This window comes from Fusarium oxysporum, chromosome I (genome assembly GCF_013085055.1).
Source record: "Fusarium oxysporum Fo47 chromosome I, complete sequence".
NCBI classification, from domain to species: Eukaryota; Fungi; Ascomycota; class Sordariomycetes; order Hypocreales; family Nectriaceae; genus Fusarium; species Fusarium oxysporum.
The window spans coordinates 3358174-3382523 of NC_072840.1; the positions used below are offsets into that span (position 1 = coordinate 3358174).

Sequence of the window (24350 nt, forward strand, 5' to 3'; positions counted from 1 at the left end):
TGTGAATCTGACTGATGTGAGATTTCCCCAGATCTTGGCTAATGCAGCTGGAACCTCCCGTCGAACCGTCATTCACATGTGAAATTCCTTAGATCCAATCTCCTCTCCAAATCTCAGCACCTTTCAGTGGACAGCTCCCGCTGCGTCATAGTCGACTAGGCACTGTAGTGTATTCTCCCAGTGGGGGCATATTATTGCCGGTGCCATTCTCCGCAACACAAGCCGAGCGCAAAGCCAAAACATCCGAGGCTCAGCAGACAGGTGACATAGCACGTATCCATAATCCGGGGCGCCCTCAAAACCCATGAACCTACCAACTTTATCGATACCTCTGAATCCATCCATGCTCCTATACGACCCTTCCGCACGTGGAATCTGACCTACAAAATCACGCGACTACATTCGATGCCTTGAGACTAAAGCGGTTTCCGACAAACATCCTCTCTTGACCCTGCGACCGACCCTCTCTTTACGTTCTTTTGCCGAGGCTTGGGGACAAGATGGCCATGTCATCTTCGCTGGAAGTGCTAAAGGTACCGCTCTTATCGACTTGCGACACGATAGAGTTTGCGCTGACGGGTTTTGGGTAGAACACGTTGGAGGAGATTGTCAAGGACCCGCGATACCATGATCTCTTGTCCTTAGTCAAGACGGCGCGCAATGGTATTATCTACGGAACCAAGGTGCGGTTTCCGCATGCGCTGGTGTAAGTCACATGTACTCTCTTGGCAACCTCAATACTGACAAACATGAACAGGATGGTGTTTCTCTTCCGCTCTGGAACGTACGTTCGACCTGTCATGACACCCGACCGGCAACAACGCTGACGTGCAACAACAGATTCCCACAGAAAGTAAACCTAGTCCTTCGAGCGACAAGACATCATGCAACCAATTTGGCGCGCTTTGCCCTTATTTATAAGCTGACCATGCTTGCGCTCAAATACTTTGGCGCAGAGCCTGGAAAGGAGGGTACGTCATCGTCACCGAAACTTAACCTCAGCATGTTACCCAGAATTCTGACTATGAATAGGAACATACGACTCCTTCGTTGGTGGTCTTGTGGGCGGATATTTCGTCTTCGGCGGTCGTTCCAAGCGTACGGGGAAGATCTCATCGGTCAACCAGCAGATCGTCATCTACGTCTTTGCGCGAGTGATGCTCGCACTCGCCCGTATCGCTGTGAAGCCAGGCCACGGATTCCCATTCGTGTCGTCCGAACCTCTCCATGGAATCATTAATCAATATGCCTGGCCTGCGTTCGCGTCGCTCTCGTGGGCTATGGTGATGTTGATCTTCCGATACCACCCCGGGGAGCTGCAGTCGAGCTTGAGAAGCAGTATGACGTACATTTATAAGGACTGCAATGACTTTGACTCGCTCCGGACTTTGCTTTGGCATAACAAATAGACGATGATTCTTCTGTCGGTTAGTTGGTTTGGCGTTGGGCGTGAGAGATGCTCGATAATTTTGCATATCGGGATTCATTGTTTTAGCATTGCAGTCGTTATAGGCTGGAACCTTGGGTTTTTAGGAAGCATGAGTAGACATGGATACATGAAAACCAATATGATAGAGGTGAATCTGTCCTACTTGTAGGTTGGGAATATTTTGATGCAAATTCTCAATGTCATACCATAGACTCTATGCCGTCATAAAGAAGTTTAACCAAAACTTATATCGTCGCGTTAAAACTTTAGATGATATCAACAATCAAATTGCGATTGATTCGGCCATTAAGAGAGATTTCCAGTTATTTTTGAAGCCAAGGTAACATTACCTAGTGGTCGTCGTGGCACCCCGGTATTCTTAAGCAGGTTTGATTAGCACGTCTTGTAAGCTTACTTATGAGTTAAGCGTCTTGTCAATTACAACCTTTGTCATCAAGATGGACGGTATGAGAACTTATTAAAAGTCCAGCTTTAATAGCTGCCTCAGCCAGATCGCGCTAATCCGGCAACCTACCCCGCTAGAGCTGACCCCTGCTTGCCCCTCCACACTGGCGCCTGTGAGCCTCAACTTTACCCCCAGGCAGCTATACCTCCACCTCAGTCCATCATCTTTGAGTCTAACAGATTCCTACCAACCGACGACCATGGCACCAAATTCCAAAGTCGCGGAGGCGATCTCGAACACTGAGTCTTATTCTGGAGAGAAGGGACCTCTCTACGAGCAACTGCTCTCCGAAATTAAGAACATTTCATCCCCATCCACCGCTACCGACGACCTAAATGCTATCATCGACTCCTTCTTTAACCAGGCGCTCGGCGTCGTGGCTACGCGAACCGTCCTCGCGTCTTTTATTGCGACACTCCGAGAACTAAAGAACGAGGATATGTGGATCGAGGTCGGGAATCGTACGCTAAACACCATCGCGGCTCAGCCATCATCTTCTTCCTTCGTTGATGCTATCGCCACTATCCGTGAGCTCATTGCAACGGCCCACGAAAGCAACGGTGACTTCCTTGATGCTGCAAAGACTCTGGCCGATATTCCCCTTGATAGTTCTCAGCGCAAGATCACCGATGAGGAGAAAGCTCGCACATGGATTCGCATTGTTCGAAACTACCTCGAAGTCGACGACTCTACGGCCGCCGAGATGTATATCAACAAGCTCAAGAACATCATGCATACCGTATCTGATCAAGAACTAAACTTGCACTTCAAGCTCTCACAAGCCCGTATTCTGGACGCTCAGCGCGACTTTTTATCCGCATCTCAACGATATCACGAGATCAGCTTCTCGCCTGCGATCGACGAGGAGGAACGCCTACATACGCTCAGCATGGCGGTGAAATGTGCTGTTCTGGCGCCCGCTGGTCCCATGAGAAACCGAACATTGAGTCGCCTCTACAAAGATGAACGTTCATCGCAACTTGAGGAATTTGGTATCCTGGAAAAGATGTTCCTTGACCGGCTGTTGTCACCTGAGGAGGTTGACAAGTTTGCAGAGGGGCTCCAGCCACATCAGCTAGCAACTACATCAGATGGCTCCACGGTACTTGCCAAGGCTGTCGTCGAGCACAATCTTCTCGGCGCATCCAGGCTTTACAGCAATATTAGATTCGAGGCCCTGGGAACACTATTGGGCCTGGATGCTGATAAGGCTGAAGAGACCACTGCACGCATGATTGAGCAGGGACGTTTAGTAGGACGCATGGATCAGATTGATGGCATTGTGTACTTTGAGGGTGGCGAGGCATCGGGAGAGAAGGGGAGTGGGCGAGCAGAAATTATTGTTGGCAAGGAAATGCGAAATTGGGATGCTAACGTTGAGAGTTTGGCTGAGGAGGTGGAGAATGTCACCAACGCGCTGCAAAAGGAGTTTCCCGTAAGTGTTCCAGTTATTGATCATGGCTTTGGTTAATCTCGTACTGACTCTATTTAATAGGAATTTGTTGCCGCAACCCTTGTTGTATGAGAAAGGGACGGATTAGAACCTTGTAGTGGATATGGCGTTTAGGGGTTGGGATGACCAAGGGCTGTTTATGTCCAATGCATAGCATATGAATCCCTTTGGTTCTAGACTGGCAATTTTAATAAGCCAAAAGCTTTAGTCCAAGTCTTTCTTGCGGACTACCACGTATCCTTCATTGATATTCCGAGGGTTGCCATCCTCTTCATCGAACTGGAGTTCATCCTCCAGTGCCAAGACTTCTGAGGGTTTGGAGTTGGGGGGCTCTTCAAATGTGCCTTCGCTCCAGAGGATGTCTATGAGGGCGTCGGCGATGTGATTACCCATCCAGTCGTAGCCCTCGTCTCGAAGATGGAGACCGTCATCCCAGTACCTTTCGCGATCCCGTTCTGAGAGCGAATGGTAGGGTATCTTGGAATGAAGGTCAAAGGCGTAACTGTCAAAAGTCAGCATCAACTGACAGCATAGACAGCCATTTAATAGTTTAAAAAACCATCTAAAAACTTTTGTAACGTCGTTAAACTTACTATCCCGTGTCCTTGTTCTTGAGGATGCTCTGGTTGAGCTCGTTTCTTGACGACGTGCCTCTCTTGCTTTTTGACTGGCACTCAGGGACCGTTAGAGCGAGGACCTTGGATTCTCGGCTCAGAGGGACATCGTATATATCCTTAAGGGCGGAAAAGATATTTTCAGGCGGGACACCGTACGCTATATCGCTATAGGCGCATATCAGCATATTTGTATCTGGCAGAAGGGGTTTGTATAACTCACTTCGTACCGCCGAGGATAATTGTCCAGTCGTAAGATTTATCCTCCCCTATACCTCCTTGTTAGCCGGTTAAACGCCACAGAAGACTTGAATGAACATATAATGAGATTCACATACAAGCAGCATCCATTCTATCTTTGAAGCGCTTGAAAGAAGCAACATCGCCTGGCACAGCATTCAGCACGATCTCAAAGTCCACTTCGGGAAACGTCCCGGTGAGCCGGTCTTCCAGCTTGAGAGCGTATGGATGTGAGTCCATGCCATGGCAGAAATATCCCGAGGTTAGGGAGTCTCCAAAGCATAGTATACGAAGCGTCTTGCGAGGCATGGTGACAATGTCTTGTGTTTTAGTGGTTGTGTAAATGGTGGGTGAGTGATAGCGAGGCGGGGTGGTATGAAAGGTGATTGCGTAGGTAGGTCGGTTGGTGTAAGCAGGCTGCAGCAATGGAGGTTCTGCGAGAGGGTTCAAGCGTGTGTGCTTTTTATGTGTTTGTAAACTCCTGAATGGCTCATTCAATTCTATCACAATATACCTGAATAGCTCCGCGTTTATTTGGGCTTTGGAATTATTGTCAGAGATTCGCTGACTGGTTAATTCCGCTTTATAAACTTTACTATAGATATGTAATTTATAAACAAATTAGAAGCCAGCGGGCAACACATCATATAACTACTAAAATAATTAATTCAGCGACTAGGTATAGCACTTACTAGTAAAGAGATTCTAAATATAAAAAGAAAGCCCTTATTTAATATAAGTAATAAAAAGGCTTATTATAAATCTTTATTAAAGGTATATTATATGAAGTAAATAGCTTATAATTTAAATTTAAAATTTAGTAATAAATTAATTAAATAAGTGGTTTCTTACATGGATAGAAGTTGAAAAGGAGTATATAGACAGTCATCTAAATAAGAAGTCTTTAAATAATATAGCATCGGTGAGATGGCCGAGTTGGTTATGGCGCCAGGTTAAGGTTAACCTTAACACCAATTTCCTGGTGGAGCAATCCTCCTGGGTTCGAGTCCCAGTCTCATCAGATCTTCTTTTTTATATATTGGTTATTGTTCCTATCTATCAAGTGAGCTAAGTTCCTTTTTGCCGCTCGTGCGATGACGGAGTTTTCCCACGACATCATGGTAAAAAGCTTAAGCTCCAATCTTTTCAGGCTTCCTAGGCTTAAACTCAATTTATAGCTATTGTCATTACTGATAAAAGAGCTCGCATCCCTCCAAATAATTCCACTACGGACGACCTTCAACCTCCGCATTTGTTCGTCATATCTCAAGCTTTGACCAAGTATTTAAGGCTGATTCCCCTGCAAAATATTTATAATTGTAGCAATTCACAGCAACACGGCCCACGCTTGTTGCTGTTTTTTCTGCGACTGCCCCGCCCCCTCCATTGCTCTTCCGCAATCGCTACTACCCCGCCAAACTTTTTTCCTTTTGGCCTTTCCTTACTCGCCCGAGAGCCCAATCCAAACCTGAATGAGACGCCCTCTTCCCACTTACATCTTTTCTTATTTTTCTTCTTCGTCGTCCCCTTCTGTCTTTCGTCTTCTCCCCGTTTTCTCTCCCAAAAGGTTCTCTTTTCTAGCTTCCAAGATGTCCTCCCAGCAGAAGATCGCCATCGTCTCAGTCTACGACAAGACCGGTCTTCTGGACCTGGCTAAGGGCCTTGTCCAACAGAATGTTCGAATTCTCGCTTCTGGAGGCACCTCCAAGATGATTCGAGAGTCGGGATTCCCTGTCGAGTGAGTCAATACAAGCGCTCAATTGCTTGATACTAGAGCTAAATGACTTCTGCAGGGACGTCTCTGCCATCACCAAGGCCCCCGAGATGCTTGCCGGTCGCGTCAAGACGCTTCACCCTGCCGTCCATGCAGGTATCCTGGCCCGTGATCTCGCCTCCGACGAGAAGGACCTCGCCGAGCAGAACATCAACAAGGTCGATTATGTCATCTGCAACCTCTACCCCTTCAAGGATACCGTCGCCAAGATCAACGTCAGCATCCCTGAGGCCGTTGAGGAGATTGACATTGGTGGTGTTACTCTTATCCGTGCTGCCGCCAAGAACCACAAGCGCGTCACTATCCTCAGCGACCCTAACGACTACGCTGGCTTCCTCAAGGAGCTCGAGAAGGGCGAGATCACTGAGGCCAGCCGTAACCGCTATGCCCTCAAGGCTTTTGAGCATACTGCCGACTACGATGCTGCTATCTCCCAGTTTTTCCGCAAGGAGTACGCCGGCAACGGCGAACAGTACAGCGCCCTTCGATATGGCGCCAACCCTCACCAGAAGCCTGCCGCCGCCTATGTTTCCGAGGGCAACCTGCCCTTCAAGGTTCTGTGCGGCTCACCCGGCTATATCAACCTCCTCGACTCCCTTAACGCCTGGCCTCTGGTCAAGGAACTCAAGAAGGCTCTTGGCAAGCCTGCTGCTGCCAGCTTCAAGCACGTCTCTCCCGCTGGTGCTGCCATCGGCCTGCCCCTTACCGAGGACGAGAAGAAGGTCTACTTTGTCCATGACATCGAGGGTATTGATGAGTCTAGCCTCGCTCAGGCCTATGCTCGTGCCCGGGGAGCCGATCGCATGAGCAGCTTTGGCGATATGATCGCTCTCAGCGATGTTGTTGACGTTCCTACTGCGCGTATCATCTCCAAGGAGGTCTCCGATGGTGTTATTGCTCCTGGCTACGAGGATGCCGCTCTTGAGATCCTCAAGAAGAAGAAGGGTGGCCGATACCTTGTTCTTCAAATCGACCCCGAATACAACCCTCCTGCTACCGAGACCCGCACCGTCTACGGCATCAACCTCCAGCAGCACCGCAACGATGTCGAGATCACCCCCAAGCACTTCAGCACAATCATCACTCCGAAGGACACTGCTTCTCTCCCAGAGAGCGCCGCTCGCGATCTGACCATTGCCACCATTACTCTTAAGTACACCCAAAGCAACTCGGTGTGCTACGCATACAATGGCCAGGTTGTTGGTCTCGGTGCTGGCCAACAGTCCCGAATTCATTGCACTCGACTTGCCGGTGATAAGGCCGACAACTGGTGGATGCGTTTCCATGAGCGTGTTCTCGGCATCAAGTGGAAGAAGGGTACCAAGCGACCTGACAAGAGCAACGCCATCGACCTGCTCGTCAGTGGCCAGCTCCCTAAGGACGGTCCTGAGCGCGAAGCTTTTGAGGGTGTCTTCGAGGAGGTCCCAGCTGCCTTCACCCCTGAGGAACGTGAGGCTTGGATGAAGCAGCTTAAGGATGTTTGCGTTTCCAGCGACGCTTTCGTAAGTAGTATATCCATTAGCCAATTGAATTTTACTAACATGCATGATAGTTCCCCTTCATTGACAACGTCTTCCGCGTTGCTCAGTCAGGGGCCAAGTATGTTGCCGCTCCTGGCGGTAGCCAAAATGATGCCGCCGTATTCGATACCGCTGAGAAGCTGGGCATTACCTTTGTTGAGCAGAACATTCGTCTGTTCCACCACTAAGTGATACCTCATCCAAAGTTTTTTTTTTGCAATTTGATATGGAAATGGAATTGGAAAAGTAAAAAAGGGCTGAAAGTTTTGGCCTGGAAAAGAAGGATTCCCAGAGATTGTGATCTGTACGATTGCGATATTGTATATATGATAGACTTAACGCCGCGCCCAGACGCTCACTTCAACGTGATGATGATTTAAACCATTTGTAAAAGCTTTCCGTCCCTGTCCATTTCTCCCCTCTCGCTCAAAAGTCGGTTTACGCGAGACCGTGAACCCAGCCCAAATTATCTATCCCCTTTGCTCCGTTTCATTGTTGTCATGATCTTGACACCAAGCGCAAATAAAAACCAGATGAACCTCAAATCGCATTGCTTCCATGCACCCATTCCGTATTAACCATTTATGCCCTTAATCCTCAATATCATCATCACTCAGCACCAATTTCTGAGCGAGAAGCCCCGACACATTTCCTTCCTTTATACCCGCACTTCTCTTCCGGGGACTCATTTCCTCTGATGGCTTATCTGTTGCCCAAGCTTCTCCCGGCTGCATGTCGTCATCTGCGTCAGACTCTTCATCGGCAGCATTAATGCCTTTAAATGCAACCACCTTCTCAAGTTCGCGCAAACGGAAGCTTGGTGTCTTTCGAGCACGAGCTATGTGCGCCATATATGGGAGACGCTCAAGGAGCATCTCGCGCCGGGCTGCGCTGCCAAGTGAGAGAAGCGGTGGACTATCAGGATCGTCTCCTTGCTGCTGCTGCTGCTTTACCATAGCTTGACGATTTAGTTGCTTACGCTGCATCCAGGAAGTCTCGCTAGAGGATTGCTGAGGACGACGAAACGCTGTGGCTCCATCGGTGAGATTTTTCGTTGCTCCGTCATCGCCTTTAAGTAGTTTTGTAGACCACATATCCACAAACCCTTCTAACTCTTCCTTGGCTCGCCAGAGTTTCAGACTCGTTGGGTAGAACATCTTGAAGGCGTCGCTGCCCTTGGACATGGTTGATGATTTGCGCTTAACAGGGTTAGGAAGTGAGAATAACATGCCCCTGACAGCTACCTGGAAAGTTATTTCGTCCTGTCGTAGCACATGGCTGCCAGAGTCTGGGCCTGAAAAGCCACCTCTGCCGCCGAAGAAGATATCTCTTGATGGTGAGAGGAGATCTGCTTGTGACAGATACTCGATACAGTCATTAACGTAGTCCATTGGTGTTGACAAGTCCATAGGATCTGTGCTCTCACAGGATAGAACGTAGTTTTCATGTAATGCCGAAACAAAAGTATGTGTATCTGTGCCCGTCTCATCGATGAGCGTGTCAACAGACACTTGTGAGCGTTTCGGTCTCGAGAAATGCGAAAGGAAGCTTGGAAGATTCTCGACATTGTCACCTCCTCGTGGAGGAAGTTCGTCTCGTTTGTTGTAGACAACCTTTCCAACAGCATGGAAAATACCTAGACTCGCTTCACGTTGAGATACTTGTTCCAGACTCTCCTCTTCGCCTTGTGTGAGCTTGATAGCATCTTTCGCGCCCTTGGTCTGCTTTGTGAGCACGACTTTGTTGCCCCAATCTCCTTGCTGGTCACCTTTCAGACACAGGAACTCGAGAGATGACACGGCGTTTCTGATGTCTCCAATTTCACCAAGGCGTTTTAGAACTTGAGGGCCTGGTGTTTTCCTGCGACCAGATTTTCTGGCCTCTTTCTGAACAACGAGCTCGAGTGCCTTCAGGAGTAACGACGGGGCGATGGCATTGAACTCAATCATACCAACCCCTGGATGTTGCAAGATTTCCGGCCCCAAAAGTCGATGGGCAGTAAAACTGTCCGCCGATGCAGAAGTTGTAGTCAGATGAGTTTCTGAAATGATCATGACCACTGGCGTTATGGGCTCATGCTGCGAGGGCTTCGCAAACATGGATAAAGAGGGTGTACTATTAGCAAGGTACTGTAAAACGGTGTTCCGGAACGATGTTAACGCCGTTGAAGATCTTGAAAATGTGTTAGGAAACTCCTCGATGAGGATAACTCGTTTCGAATCATCCTTTCGGGTGGTCTGAGAGCTGTTCTGGGTCGATGACACTGAAGTATCGGTCTCTAATGCTCCAAATTTACCACCACGCCCAAGAAACTCTTGAAATTGCGCAGATGCTGAAACGAAACCCAGTCCAGAGCTTCCTGCAGGATTTCGCCATTCAAGAAGCTCACTACCCATGTCGTTTGCCAGAAGTCGCATAGTCGTTGTCTTTCCGGACCCAGCAGTGCCTTTGAGAATAAGCAGACGCTGGCGCATGCGCCCAGCTATCACATCCTCCAACCACCGCCTCACATCGGAGACTTTTTTCTTGTGAACTGCTAATTCCTCCAGATTTCGAGGTCCAAATCGTTCTGACCAAGGGCGTGCGTCGTCATTTGGCCTAGCTATAGGTACTGGCTTAGGTGGTTTGATGAACTTTTGGCTGGCGCTGGGTGCACTAGACAACGACGATTGCGAGTCGTTTCGCAATCTCTTCTTAGCGTGCTGCCCAACTAAGCTTGCAGAGCTTGCCTTATGTTCCGAAATCTCATCATCCTCTGAGATAGGATCACTGATGATATCTTCATGAGGAACGGATCGCCTATCTCCAGCACTCGACCGCGCAGCCCTTTGTGCCTGGTTCGAAAAGAGCGTCTTCAAATCAGCTGTCTTTCCCGTATCTGCTGCTTTGCCAACATCCTTGGTACGCTTCGCGCTTGGACTCGTGCTATTGCTCTTCGCTTGCGCTCGACGAGGTAGCCGAAGTGAGCCATTCTTGGTTGGCTTGTTGTCAACGATCTTAGGTTTTGTCGGGCTCGGTGAAGCTGTAGTGACGCGGCTTTTCGTAGAGGAGCTTGGCGAGGTAATCAGAAACTTGGTCAGGGTGTTTGCACGGGGCGGTTCGTCTTCATCGTCTGAAGCGTCAACGACATTTCGTCGGCGGCGCTTCGCGGGCGGAGCCATCAGCGCAGAGGGTGCATTTGCAGCAACAGCATAACGTTCTGAATGGGTACGCGATCGAGTTGGGGGGCGCTTGTCGGAGATTTTCGCATGCCGTGGGGAGATGGTGATGATGCTGTTGACTATCTGATAGCTTTGATGGAGCGTTATCGTGAATTGAGACCCGCAGTACAGTGTATGGCCCACGGAAGCACGTTACAGTACATTTAACCCCCTGCTTAAATAGACTCCCAAATCGAGGATTTGTTTTAACAGACGAATCACTAGCCACAGCATATTCTTGATGGGACAGTTTCATAAGCTCGTTTTCGCATTGCACCGTAGTGGTCATTTCGCAATGCTATCAATCTGAAGGTGATTTTACAAGAAAGTATATAACTGATCCGTATCCAGGGTGCGCTGTTGCATCGTTTTCCCAGACTCCTATTTCAGGCAATTCATATCCTTATACTACACGCTTCCCATCTCAGTATGTCCACCCCTTGAAGTTGTCGACGAAAGTCAGGGCTGCCAGAAGGTATCGATCGTGAACGTCGCCCCATGTCTTTGAAGCCTCCTTCAACACCCGGATTGCTTTCACAGGGTTAGTGGACGGGGATGTAGCAACTGGAGAAATGGCCTTACCTTTGACGTAATGAGCATCTGTAGCCCAGTCAGAGTTCACTGCCTTGTCCTCAACGTAATTCCAGCCTCGTTGTTTGGTGTCGCTGTCCACGTTATCCGGATCTGGGAGTGGCCGGCGTTTCACGATAAAGATGCCCAAGGCCAGAAGCCACCATTGCCGGACAAGAGGAATGTGATATTTCTCGGGAATGAAAGGAAGAAGAACTCGGACGGCATGACTGGTTGTTAGTATATGCACGAGCATGAAGTTGAATGCATGGGTGCCTGGCTTGACTGTGGCAACTAGCAAAGCAGCTGCAGCTTCTTGGGACAGTTCGAACTGCTTCACAGGATCCGTGATTTCCCATGCGTTCCAGTACTCCAGGATGATATCCTCATACTTGCTGAAGAGCTCTTCCAGGTCATACCGGTCGGATCTGACGTCATCAAATCGATCGTCCTTCGATAGTTTGGTGAGAAGATCCATTGGGGAGGCCGAGGTGAAAGGCGCCTTTCTGGTGTACGACTTGTTGTCGAGGTACTTATGGAGAAAGTCATGCTGAACACAGGCAAGTCCAAGGGCTTCCATGGCAAGTTCCTTACAATCCATCTCAAAGGCATAGCCTAGATGGATCAACGGGTGTCCGACTGTGAGTGTTAGCAACGGCATGTTTTATTCATGTGGAATTGTAGACATACGACCGCCGATCAGACCATTGATGAGAGGCTCATCGCCAGTGAACAGGTAATGTTCCATTTCTTGGTGCCAGTCATAATGGAATCGCATAACGAGCTTGTCTTCAAAGAAGTCCACAAAAGCCCGCTGGTACCTCGCATCGCCCCGAAGCTCTTGCCAGTCATCGTCTCCGATCTCAGCGGGCGACGGTACCCATGCCTCCAGCTCGCGGATTTCACTGTCGTAGATGTCATTTAGTTGAGGAACACTTGCTCCCAAGAGGTATGCTGAGCTGAGGATGTGAGCATTGTGATTATCGTATTGAAGGTTGTTGTAGACGATTGAGTAGTTAGCATGATTTGCTTTTAAGAGGTGCTTCAGACATCTTGCCCGTTTGCTCGGGTCTGTCTCAATGTGATGAATCTCAACCGAGGGGATGTTGATGGCTTGACGGTTACCATCAAGTCCCAGTAGTTTATTAACCACAGGAACTTGAGCAAGAATCCCGGACATTGTAGGACCGCAATATGAGGAGATGTTGACTGATTTCAGGTTATTATGATGAGAGATTGTCAAAGGCTCATGACGTTGAATCGAACAATGAAATCAATCTTCCGTTGGGGCTTCCAGCGGGCACTAATAAATCATAGCGGGGCAAACCTTTTCTTTGGGGGCAGGGGGGACACTGTAACACAGAGGTTCCCCAATGACGCGTGCACGGGCCACACAATTATCAATCTTCAAGTTGCGCGTCTCGTTCCAGAATCTTTAAACCAAGCAAGCCACTCACTTCAACAAGATTTCTTGAGGATGACTTCTCAAACTTCCACGATATATGCAGAACTTCTGTCGAATATCAGACAAATTTCTGTTACTGTATCGCTATTAACATCAGTCGATTCTTCAACAAAAGCAGAAATCTCACCGGATGGCCGGCAACTCAGCGTAACACACCACGGCCACACAGAGCACGTCACTTTGCCGGCACAAACATCTGCCATAGGCTCATTACCCGTAGCCCAGATTGGTCGTTCAAGTCTATCATGGAGGCTTCCAGTCTCACCAACAGAAGCGAGGCCCTCTCGTTTCTCTTTAGAAAGCCAAGCGTTGCCATGGACATCAGTCGATATCACAACTGGATCATCGGTAGCCTGCCGCAGCTGTGGAAGCGAGTTCGTCGCGCAAAGTATCATCAATACATGGAAAGACTTGCCGAGTGAGAACTGGGCGGAAATGATGGAATTTTGGCATTGCCATAAACCTCATGACCATGACCACCAGGATCCTGAGTCTTTGGCCACCAAAGGCTACGGTGCCAATCATGCTATATCCGCCCAACAGGGAGTTGGCTTTGTCGACCTGACATCATTCCTATTCTCGGAGTCCGACTGCCGAGGCCTGCAAGTAAGTATCAATCCTGCAGCACTGATTTGTCCTTGACTACGCTTGGCCAAACCTCAAGCAATCAATCTACGGGGAGAAAGAAGATGTCCATGTCGGTATCCCAAACCTTTCAGTGATCTGGCCATCGATACAACTCCCCAATATGAATGCACTTGTCGTCCCCACCCCGATGGGCAGCCAGCTTTCTGGAAACCTTCTTCACAGAGCGGGATCCTAAGGTAATCTGAAGACGCGGCCTCTCTTTTTCATCTAACCTCCCATAGATATGGGTGTTTAGAGATTACCGAGAGGCATATTGCTCAAGAAGTTGCATGAAGTTTTTGATCATTGGCAGTTTACTTACACACTACAGTATTCTTCCTCAACACCGGATGCTGGGTTCGATCTATCTTCGTTGGCGCTCAATGACGACGAGAGCAGGAAGTTTTTACACATATTTTGCCGGGAATGCACGACAGAAGTAGGCTTGTACAATATCGCGGCATTGTCTGTCACACTGTTCAAATGGAAAATCACTTGCCAAACCAAGACCGCAGATCCTAGCCCAAGCAGTTCCGAGTGTCTTGCAGCAACTCTGCTGGCTACGATTTCGAGGTCGGGGTCATCCAAGTCTATTATCACGCCGCATACTTCTGAGATTGCAAAATCCGAAGCAGTTTCTCATAAGTACCTTCATCTCTGGGTGTTGAACCCCAATGTCGTATATACAGCGTCCTCTACCGCTGACCGCAAGACGGCGATAAAGATACTCTACAAGCATATCGATCCAGTAGAGAGTGAGAAGCTTATCACGTCCATGACCTCAGATGTCCAGGAGATAAGTCTGCCCGAGGAGGCTATCAAAGCAGCAGATAATTGCTTGTTATGGAGCAGTGAATTACTACCCGTTCAAGAAAGGACTTTCAAGGAGTGGCAAGTGGGACTGCTTGAGAGATGGGAACCTGCGTCTTGATGATAGATAATCAATATATCTTGACTTTGAATATCAAATCTCATGGTTTCATTAGAATAAAGTTCTTAAAACCCATCCGTCATTTAGGTATTAGGTAGATTGGCAGATATCATCGAGCCCCGTTGCCAGACGTTGGTGTATAATCTTTTACAGTGTGTAAAACTGTAAGAGCTACCGTAAAATGGCCGAAAACACTGTGCGATGAAGCTGTCCATACTGTAGGTTTCGCCCACCCTGTAGGCAGCCACCTGTTTTCTCTTCCTCTGACCAAACATCCCCCTCGCATGGGCCAAAACCAAGTGAGATCTCATATCAGATTTTCGATAAACCCTAATGAGTACATGGGCTTGCCACTGCGGACTTCACTTTGTGATGAGAATTAATGTTCGCCCTTCTTGAACTAGCGTCTGCTCATGCCTCGTAGCAGCCTTACTCAGATCACGATGCCACCAAAAATAACAGCTTTCATACCCACTGGGTGTATACCGATCAAGAGAACGGAAATCAAACTAGATTCGGAATGGTTCTTAGATGAACTTCGGGAATGGAGAACCTTCGGCTCGTTATCAAAAGAAACCGGCGAAACAGACTCAGAAGATGACGAACCCTTCCTCCCAGATAACCTGGAAATTGCTTTGACTCGTATAGGGACACTCCGATCATGTATCAAACTTTTCCGGGCATCCTGGGCAAAACTTCAATTCAGCATTCAGAACAACGATTCCGATAATGGCCTTCTTAGGGTCTATCTTCTGCCCGATGATGTCCTCCGTAGCATGGTGGACCGCTCCAACCAGTCTCTATTGAAGGCAAGAAACGCTGTCCTTGGACAATTGAACTACTCACAGGAAGCCTGGGCTGGAAATCCAAACGCAATATGGTTGGATAAGCCACTCCTCCACGAAGCTATTGTCCAGAACGAACATCTAAACGAAGGCATGTCTCTGTTGCAACTTTTCAACAAAATCCCATCACCTACGCCTAGAATCAGCAGCATCGAGGAAACTTACTCAAAGTCTGCCATGTGCGATATTTTGGATGGCCAAGTTCCAGGACTGAAGTCGGAGCTGTATCCGTATCAGCGAAGGTCGTCGGCCATGATGCTACAAAAAGAGGTTCAACCCGAGCAAGTGCTTGACCCGCGTCTACTTCACGTCAAAGACCAAGAAGGAGGATCATGGTACATTGATACTGTGGCTGGTACAGTGCTCAGGGAGCCACGACACTATGATGGGGTCTCTGGCGGCATCCTTGCTGAAGAGATGGGCGCTGGAAAGACTATCATCTGTCTCGCGCTCATTCTTGCAACAAAAGGACTGCCCACTCAACCGCCCGAGTATGTTTGTGCTGAGAAAGCCCCAATCAGGAAGCGTCTGGCTCCTTTGGCTGAAATGGCTGCGTCTTGTGCCACAAGGAATGCAGTCCCCTGGCGTCCCTATTTCGACCTTTACAAGATAAAGCTAGGGGACGAGTATGAGAGATGCATTGCAGCACTAGAAAGAAACCCAGGGTACTACTTTATCCAGTCATCTGAACAGCGACGAACTACGAGATTCTGTACCGGAATTCAGTCAAAAAAGAAGCGGCTCTACCTTAGTAATGGGAGTATTGTGGTTGTGCCCCCTAACTTATTGGTGCAGTGGAAGCAGGAGATCAGCAAGCATACCGATGGCCTGGAGGTTCTCGTTGTGACGCGAGATCAGCCACTACCGAAACCAGAAGACTTATCGAAATTCGATCTCATCCTCTTCACTCAGACAAGGTTGGAAAACCTACTTCGACAAGAGGGTGGACTTGAACAATCTCCACTGTCCAAGGTCCATTTCAAGCGATGCATTGTCGATGAAGGACACAAGCTCGGGCATTCGAGGATGAGTAGCAAGAGCAATATGCTTCTCGTTCTGGATGCTTTGCATTTCTCTGCGCGATGGATTGTGACAGGGACTCCATCTCAAGGCTTGTATGGAGTCGACATGCAAACAAAAACACCGCAATCTGTAGCACAACCTGAAGAGGGTGGTTCAGTGGCGACTTGCAACACATCCAGAAACTCTATTCTGGAAATGGAGAGAAGGGATCTGGAAAGGATTGGTACTATGGCAGCGCTCTATCTGAGAGCACGGCCATGGGCGAACACAACCCTGGACGTTGGTGACACTATGGCGGACTGGGCTACTTACTTGCTACTTCCGAAACACAAAAAGAATAGTGGAGGCCGCTGGGACTGCTTGAGAGCAACTCTCAACTCTCTCATCATCAGGCATCAGATCGCAGAGGTCAATAGTCTCTTCCCACCTGTCAACGAGAAGCTCGTTGTATTGGAAGGTTCGTACCAGGACCAGATGTCGCTCAACATCTTCTCCATGATGATCATCTTCAACTCAGTCCAATCCCAGCGAACCGATATGGATTACTTTTTTCACAACAAACAGCGAAAGGCTCTTCTTCAGATTGTCCACAACTTGAAGCAGGCGAGCTTCTTTGGAGGATCGTTCTATTCTCAGCAAGATATTGAAAAAGCTGTCGAGACCGCTGAAGATTTCCTTGCCGAGAAAAAAGTACCCACCAGTGACCAAGATCGAGAACTCCTTGAGCAAGCGATTGAGTTTGGGCATGTTGTTTCAACCAATAAGGTCAAGGCTCTTAGCAATACGTTTCACGAGATGCCGCTCAGCGTCCACGGTTTACCGCACAATGTCAGCGCATCTTGGTCACTCGACCAAGAAGCTGGGGACCACATATGCAGCTCGTCAACCATGTTGGTGACACTCCAGAAACTCATCTATAAATCAGCATCAAAACCCGAGGAGCTGAATTCTCTATTGAATGGCCGATTGATTCAAGAAGGTGTCGATTCAAGAATGCGCATGCTCACATCAGATGAGACAACAAACAGCTCCCAAACCTTGGCCGGTAATACGAAACTGGGAGATGACAAACACCGAATCACTAATTCTCATGGCATTAGTGATGTGAAAGCGGAAGTCGAAGCTACCGCTGATGGTGCACTTGGGCCGTTGGAAACAGTTCAGATCACATCCACAGTATCAGCCAAACTTTCATACCTGATTGATAGCGTTCTCAGGTATCAGGAAAATGAGAAGATACTTATCTTCTATGAAAATGACAATATCGCATGGTATCTAGCCGGTGTGCTGGAAGTTGTAAGGAAGGATATGCCTATTATCAAACCCAATACTAACTTCAAACAGCTCCAAGTACAACATCTAATCTATGCCAAAGGACTGACCGTTCAGAGAAGATCACAATACGTCAACACTTTCAATCACAATGATGATTTCAGGTGAGTTTCTGAACCGCTCTTGATGCCATGGGCTAACAAGGACGAAGAGTTCTCCTTATGGACATCTCACAGGCAGCTTTCGGCCTAGATATGAGAGTTGCGTCACGGATCTACTTTATCAGCCCAGTCCTAAACCCTCAAGTTGAAGCGCAGGCAATTGGCCGTGCGCGAAGGATCAGCCAGCAAAAACCAGTCTTTGTCGAGACTCTAATACTGAAAAATAGTATAGACGAGGTTATCTTAGAACGGAAAGAACACATGACGCAGGCTGAACACCGCCGAGTTCAATCCATTCTAGATGATGGCCCAATTTACGAATGGGTCAAGAATGCCCGGATCACGCCATTGCCGGGAGGCGAGTTCAGTAAAGAGGACCAGATGTCACCTCTGGATACACCGCAATACGTGTTCAGACGAGGATTTGGGAGGACTATACACCCTGATGAAGGCTTGGTACTGGACGAGACTCCAAGGTCTGATGGGAGAGTGCTGAGGCCTCTCGAGATGGCGAATGAGAAGAAACGAACAACACAGTTTGATGCAACCACAGTTTTTCAAGATCAGAGTCAACACATAGACTCGTCATCCAACACAAGCGATCTTGCCGCGCGGCCATCGAAGAGAGTGCGGTTCGGGTGAAGGGTGAAGAAGCATCCCACCTACTTACTGGATGTGCAGTACTGCGCCACGCACGGCCACATCCCCGCACTGAGGTGTGGCGAGTGGGAAGCTAAGTTTCAGAACCAAGTCAGAAGTTGGTAAACATTGCAGGTGCCAGCTGAAAGATGCTGATGCACGTTGAAGAGTTTGGAGTTTGGCGTCATGGAAGAAGAGTTCGGTTGCTAATTAAGAGGAGCTAAGGGAAGAAGCTAAGGTGTATGGAGTATCGCACAGAGCCACCGATCAAATGTACCTGCAAGTTTGAGACCAGCCACCTGGAAAATCAGCAACAAAAATGAACCTAGCTTGGTGTTCCTGGTTACCAAGAGCCTTAAAACTTGGACAGATGATGGGGCTGTTTATTAGCTTCTGTAAGCGATGCAGCGAAAGACTGATGGGAAAATGACATCTTTGATGTTGAGAACAGAATGACCCTTATGTTAGCAGCGGTTACTTCATGGCAAGGTATCCCTGTATACCTAGTAGGTACTGTATTGAGGCTCAGCAATTGAGAAGAAGCGGTATAGAATGGTAAGTCAAGGGTTCGATAACTCATTGTTCAGAGGGAGCACAAACCACTAGATGAATAAGAATGATGCCATGACTGTCCAGTTGTATCCCAATCTCTCAACCATAACGAGAGCTACATACCTGCGGATATGTCGGTTCTCATGACGAGTCCCCCCCCCCCACAGCAAATGCCAACACACGCAAGATGCACGCATGTACTGTACATATGGGTACGCAGTACGGTGAACCGTCAGGAGGATTCGCATCACCGTAGTTTTAACCGAAGCTTTCAAGACTTGGCGATAATTGTGAAATGCGCAATTTGTGTGGAGGGATGGCTAGTCGATATAGCGTGGGTACCCGTACAAATCTCCGAGATTTTATGCTATTGAAATGTCTGTGTGTTTTTCTTTTCCATAATGGAAAACGTTCCCTGCTCTGATCGGAGGCGAGTAGCCTGGGGGGGTCCCTTGTTGCACAAATACGTAGTTATTGAGTATTGAGGTCCTGTCAATATGCACATGTTGAACGGATCGAACGGTTATTGTCCCGGGGATCCAGTCCCGAAAAGTACTTGGTACGTATTGCCAGCCACTGAATTACTCTGCAGCCAACCTAAGGATTCGGAAAAGAACTGTCCAAGTTGTTGAAGGATTGAGTTGATGTTGAGGTCATGAGAACCCCCCCGCTGCGTTGGCTGTGCTTTGCTTGGTATTGGTATGGAGGTTCTGCAAGGCATAGAAAATTGGGTGTTACAAGCAGAAAAAACAGGGATGAGCTGTGTTCCTGACGCGATGCTATTTTTGAACTGGCGGTTGGGTCTCCAAGTACTCCGAAGAGGCGACATACTGCTCAAGTATTCCTCCCTATAGATGATTTAAGCACTGGAATATCATCATATTAATATCTAAGCTCTGAAAGCATTTATATCTTCCTCAAATGTTTACTGTTATACAGTTCTCTCCTGGTCAAACCCCAGGTTTACGTCTTCAAGATTTACAGTACAACCCCAGCAAATCCAAAACACAAGCAAGCAGGGGACAAAGCAGGGTTCTCGTTCTCGACCACCCAAGCTACGGATCTCTATTGGCTCCGCACCCTCAAACCTGAATCTTGGGTTTTCCCTGTGGCTTTGCCTGAATGGATTTTGCTTTGTGAGATCGATCGGGAGCTGCGTGCGTTACTTGAGCGACTGTGCACAATCCATAAGTTACTTAAGGTTGGCGCAAGCCCGTTTCGGGAGTTTACCAAAGTCTTGGGTCTTCTTGCTACTGTCTAAGTAATCAATGCTGTACTTCTCACCTGGTCAACCAAAAAGTATATCGACTCTGCTGACGAAGGGGGCTGCATGTCTGAGATACCCTTACGCCAAACGATGCAGAGGCGTTTGACTTGACCGTGTATTTTGCATTGGATAGCATCCAATGAATGGCATGATTATAGGACAAGCCTCCCTCCCTGATCAAACTTATCGTCTGCCTTTTAAGTCCTCATGTCCCCCTGAGCCGCTTCTTCCTTGTCCTATACTTCAACATTCATATTATTTCTTCGGTTACGATATTCTCGACTCTATTGGTCCGGCAGTCAACATCGGAACATTATCACGACAATCTGGTGCAACATAAACGAATATTGATAGAAAGGAAAAAAAAAAAAATAACACCCTGTCACAATAAATAGCCTCCGTCGATCATCTCGAAACTCCACATTAGCGACCATGTTCGAGGTTCAACATAACCACCACGGGCAAGAGTTCAAGCGCTTCTTTCACCATGGTCGAAGCTCAATGTCTGCCATTGAGGACAAGAGGGCAGAAGAGTTTAGGAGACATGTCTGGGCGGTTACTATGATTGATGAGGATCCATTGGCAGGGAGTGGGAAGACGAAGAAGAACCGCCAATCGATTGACCTTGTGTGAGTAAAAGAGTTTCTTTTATTATTATTCGTCACCTGTTTTACAGTCAGCTATACTCAACATCCCATTCCTATACCACACCACGCAACAACATAATGCATTGTCTGTTTTATAACCCCTTCTTTTCTATTCTTCTCCCTCTCTTCACCCCTTGGAAAGTTCCAAAGTCAAGCCCATGGAAGACATCTGGAGAAAAGAACAAGAACGCCTCATCTCGTCCAACCCCTAAACCCGGCGTCCTAGTGTCTTGGTCTTGGTGTTGGCCGCATGCGACTCCCGCTCTAGCGCATTCAGCTCCAACGAGGCTCTCACATCTCGATGTGTTTTTTTAAATTACATGTCCACATTTTCCCCTGCGTGGCGCTTCAAGCTCCCTGTCTACCGCAAAGGCACAGCCGAAAACATCTTTCTGCCTACGTCAGATCTTTATCCTAAGAGGCCAATTATGCCTAGTCTAGGCATTTGCGTGTACCATGGGGAAGTGGTGTGATTCTAGGACTTTTTTCCCTTCCTTAGTACCCATTTTGAATGATATACTTGCGGTTTCCGTTGACTCGCGGAGGTTGTTGGTCGTTGCTTTCGAACACATGTTTTTCTAATACTAATAACTTAATTCCTGGTATAGCCGTCCTGGTTCAAACAAACTGAGATCCAAGAGAGCTTCCGCATATGCTGGATCACCGCCAGTAACAAAGCCCAATGACAAGCAGCACAAGAACCAGCTCAAGCTTGACACTCCTGCAACTATGAAGGACCCTACGATTACTGCCCGGCCAGTTCACCCGCCGTCTTTTGGCTCACCAAAAGATCTGTCTTCAGTTCAAGAAAACGCTATCAACGCTTTCCTTGCAAACACTGAGTCTCCAAAGAGCAAACAAGACAACTTTGCTCCAACAGCGTATCCTCGACCTACATATGCTGTTCTCGAAACTCCCCTGGCAGATCCTACAAGTGCGAGGCCAAATGCCGCCCTTAACCGTCCTCGAAAACTTTCCAACAACTCAGTTACGACTGCATCGTCCTTTCAATCTCGAGAAAGCATGGTCTCAGCAAGACGGACCCCTTCTTGGGGAAGTAGAACGAGTATGGAAACGAACGAATCGACATCTCAATGGCGACCTGAGTATATGTATCAACGGCCAATGCCCATCAAGAAACTGGCTTCTTCACGAGCTCCCCTTCAACCGAATGAGCTCTTTGCCAGATTGCCCTCAGAGATCCTCTCAAATATACTGGAGCAATTAAGAGACATTCACCTGGAGGATAAAAGCGGGAGCTGTGCAACTTGTTGGATGCGAGATGCTTGTAACATCGCAGTGGCTTGCCGCAAGTGGTACAGGCCCGCTCAGATAGCACTGTAGGCACATCTCTTCCAACCACACATGAGGAGAAGCTAACTGGTATCAGATACCAAAATATCCAACTCGTGGGTCCAGACTCAGCAACTCTCAAGAAGAAATTCAAGATGACACAGGGCGTTCGTGTCCTCATGCTTCGGCGCATACTCCGCTCTAATCCTCACATCGCCGGAATCGTCCGCGCACTTAAAGTTCCGGCCCCTGAAATTGTCGCCAAAGGCTCCGGAACTGCCGAGTATGAGGATCTTATTGCGACGCTCGTCATGGCGTGTCCCAATCTCGAGAGTCTCACTGGTTTGTCGGTTCCGTACGACCACTCCTTCAAGAAGATCTTCCATGCGTTATCAGCAAGACCTATGTTAAGAGAAATGAACTGGCTTGTACAAGCTTCACCCCATCAGAGACAACAGAGAATCCAATCGAGTACTCAGCAGCTTGGTTTGGTAATGCCTGGAGAACTCAAGCCTTTCCAGGAAGCTGCCTTTTTGGCATATCATGATAATTGGTCTCGCCTGGAAACCTTTACTGTGCATTGTCTCCCAGGAGCTACCGTCACGCCCGAGAACCTTCTCACATCAACACTCAAGCGTCTTCCGAACCTCAAACATCTTCATCTCTGTAACCTACCGCCCAATAGCTTCGACGACTCAACTCTCCTCGCTTTGCCGCCTCTACACTCCTTGACGTTGTCTCACATCAGCGGTATAACCTCGAGCGGGCTATCATCATTCGCAACGCAGTCCTCCAGCCTTCCTCTGCGTAAGCTTACTCTTCGACACACACCTCTCACGTCTCTCGCTGCTCTAGCGCGCATCTTGTCTAATTTGAGAAACTTGCTCAACTTTTCTCTGGTTCAGACTTTCCCACCCGTCATGCCGGAAAACGATAGCTTCGCACTCTGGATGATGCCATATCTTGCAAACAACAGTGTGCAGTGTCTCCACTGGGATATCACCAGCCATGCTACCTGTGTCAATGCAGCGGATGATATTCTCGCTCGCAGTATCTCTGCAGGAGGATTTCCAGCTTTGAAGACACTTCGAGCACTTAACGACCCAGACGGCATCTTTCAGGATCTGTGCTACCCCGTCGAGAGAATTGATCTTCCTTCTGATCGATTCCGAACCTCTGAGCAACCAGAGAGCACATCACCTTTTGCATTTCCTCCGAGCTCGGCAAGCCCTATGTCTCCCACACGCCTGTTCAAATCCAACAACTCACCTCTCGCTTCTCCACGGACCCCGATATCTTCATTTGGCGACACACGCCGCCCTTACACAAGCCTTCATACCGCACGGCTTGCCGCCCAAACCCGTCTTGAAGCAGCACGTTCCCGGCCAAAATTCACCGTCAATGTAGTAGATGAGGACGGAACTGTCACTGAGACTTTCTCCATGGCTGGATTCATTGGTACGGCTGGAAGCCCTATCAAGTACCACCTTCTTCCTGACCGGGGTACTACAGACGAAAAAGGCGGTCTTATTGATGTGAGAGATTTAGATAGCGATGCTGGTGAGAGTCTCATCGGTGGGAGGGAAGGATGCACTGGACGCTGGAATATGCGTGATGGCATCGTGGCGGATAAGAAGGAGAAAGAAAGATGGTGGCATACAGAGAGAGGTCGGTGGACCAAAGTCACTCTCTGAGGGTTCTCACCTGAAAATATACCAAAAATTCTTGGGGAGATAAATAGTATGGTTACGATTTACGGCCGGCACGTATATGGAACTGGAACGGCATGGCACGATATATATCTGGAAAGTCCCAAGGTTCAGGGATATCATTACATGGCGTTCTCGCTCAGATTGGTAAACAAGACTGGGCTCATAATATAGGCACATATCAAAAACATATGAATAAAAAAAAGAGAATGCCAAATGACATTCAGCCATTGTGCAAAATTCACATACTTCAAAGACATACTATGCGTGCAAATATGTAGTATCGGCACCTCCATCTTGGCTCAACCAAATAATAATAATAATACTAATAATAATAAAATAAACGAAACGTATGTGGAATGAACCCATGTATTTAGCTCAAGTAATTAAACCTACCAATGCCACCGAATAAACGCCGTTGTGCTCTATCTTGCAATATCGATAAATTTGCTGTACGCCAAAGCCTCATATGCAAAAAGTAAACAATTAAACATTTTTTTCTTCCGGCCAATTAAAGACATCGTTTCTATCAACCATGTCTAGGTTAAAACTAGATAGTTATGATCCCGTCCCGACTACATATCTGTGTAGATTTTTGATTTTGTTCTTCTCATGCTAAATGTCGTTAAATAGTAAAAGGGCTAGGTTCTTGT

At 48.0% G+C, this 24350-nt stretch overlaps 8 protein-coding genes and 1 non-coding gene across 9 annotated transcripts; 6 read left to right on the forward strand and 3 right to left on the reverse strand.

Moving 5' to 3' along the window:
* Positions 1-247: 247 nt before the first annotated feature.
* On the forward strand, positions 248-3420 carry FOBCDRAFT_173749 (Tim17/Tim22/Tim23/Pmp24 family-domain-containing protein; the record flags this gene model as incomplete). The annotated part of the gene is made up of 10 exons (XM_031182165.3): positions 248-533; positions 591-706; positions 758-784; positions 841-971; positions 1033-1338; positions 1410-1431; positions 1538-1594; positions 1641-1769; positions 1920-3330; positions 3391-3420. Exons 1-10 carry the CDS (start codon positions 501-503, stop codon positions 3418-3420), a joined length of 2262 nt encoding a protein of 753 aa, XP_031042933.3. The 5' UTR covers positions 248-500.
* FOBCDRAFT_4841 (SGNH hydrolase-type esterase domain-containing protein) lies at positions 3362-4540 on the reverse strand. The gene is made up of 4 exons (XM_031182168.3): positions 4301-4540; positions 4186-4231; positions 3942-4130; positions 3362-3850 (listed from the first exon to the last, which is right to left on the reverse strand). The coding sequence occupies exons 1-4, from the start codon at positions 4509-4511 to the stop codon at positions 3553-3555; spliced, it is 744 nt and encodes a 247-aa protein (XP_031042936.2). The 5' UTR covers positions 4512-4540; the 3' UTR covers positions 3362-3552.
* A 583-nt stretch (positions 4541-5123) lies between these two features.
* On the forward strand, positions 5124-5223 carry FOBCDRAFT_t10. Its single transcript has one exon. It is a non-coding gene; the product is annotated as a tRNA-Leu (tRNA).
* A 568-nt stretch (positions 5224-5791) lies between these two features.
* On the forward strand, positions 5792-7684 carry FOBCDRAFT_267393 (cytidine deaminase-like protein; the record flags this gene model as incomplete). The annotated part of the gene is made up of 3 exons (XM_031182169.3): positions 5792-5940; positions 5996-7478; positions 7529-7684. The coding sequence occupies 3 exons, from the start codon at positions 5792-5794 to the stop codon at positions 7682-7684; spliced, it is 1788 nt and encodes a 595-aa protein (XP_031042937.3).
* Positions 7685-8086: 402 nt separating this feature from the next.
* Positions 8087-10657, reverse strand: FOBCDRAFT_124274 (Rad17 cell cycle checkpoint protein-domain-containing protein; the record flags this gene model as incomplete). Its single annotated transcript, XM_031182170.2, has 1 exon — positions 8087-10657. One exon carries the CDS (start codon positions 10655-10657, stop codon positions 8087-8089), a length of 2571 nt encoding a protein of 856 aa, XP_031042938.2.
* A 281-nt stretch (positions 10658-10938) lies between these two features.
* Positions 10939-12556, reverse strand: FOBCDRAFT_173754 (uncharacterized protein). Its single transcript, XM_059608486.1, has 2 exons — positions 11957-12556; positions 10939-11905 (listed from the first exon to the last, which is right to left on the reverse strand). The coding sequence occupies exons 1-2, from the start codon at positions 12444-12446 to the stop codon at positions 11121-11123; spliced, it is 1275 nt and encodes a 424-aa protein (XP_059463857.1). The 5' UTR covers positions 12447-12556; the 3' UTR covers positions 10939-11120.
* Positions 12557-12650: 94 nt separating this feature from the next.
* On the forward strand, positions 12651-14326 carry FOBCDRAFT_314149 (HECT-like ubiquitin-conjugating enzyme-binding-domain-containing protein). Its single transcript, XM_059611963.1, has 3 exons — positions 12651-13105; positions 13215-13337; positions 13690-14326. The coding sequence occupies exons 1-3, from the start codon at positions 12977-12979 to the stop codon at positions 14287-14289; spliced, it is 852 nt and encodes a 283-aa protein (XP_059463858.1). The 5' UTR covers positions 12651-12976; the 3' UTR covers positions 14290-14326.
* Positions 14327-14732: 406 nt separating this feature from the next.
* FOBCDRAFT_283843 (P-loop containing nucleoside triphosphate hydrolase protein) lies at positions 14733-18253 on the forward strand (the record flags this gene model as incomplete). The annotated part of the gene is made up of 3 exons (XM_031182174.3): positions 14733-17453; positions 17502-17593; positions 17641-18253. The coding sequence occupies 3 exons, from the start codon at positions 14733-14735 to the stop codon at positions 18230-18232; spliced, it is 3405 nt and encodes a 1134-aa protein (XP_031042942.2). The 3' UTR covers positions 18233-18253.
* A 1918-nt stretch (positions 18254-20171) lies between these two features.
* On the forward strand, positions 20172-23819 carry FOBCDRAFT_283853 (uncharacterized protein). The gene is made up of 3 exons (XM_031182176.3): positions 20172-20677; positions 21304-22035; positions 22086-23819. The coding sequence occupies exons 1-3, from the start codon at positions 20481-20483 to the stop codon at positions 23680-23682; spliced, it is 2526 nt and encodes an 841-aa protein (XP_031042944.2). The 5' UTR covers positions 20172-20480; the 3' UTR covers positions 23683-23819.
* The last annotated feature ends 531 nt before the right edge of the window (positions 23820-24350 follow it).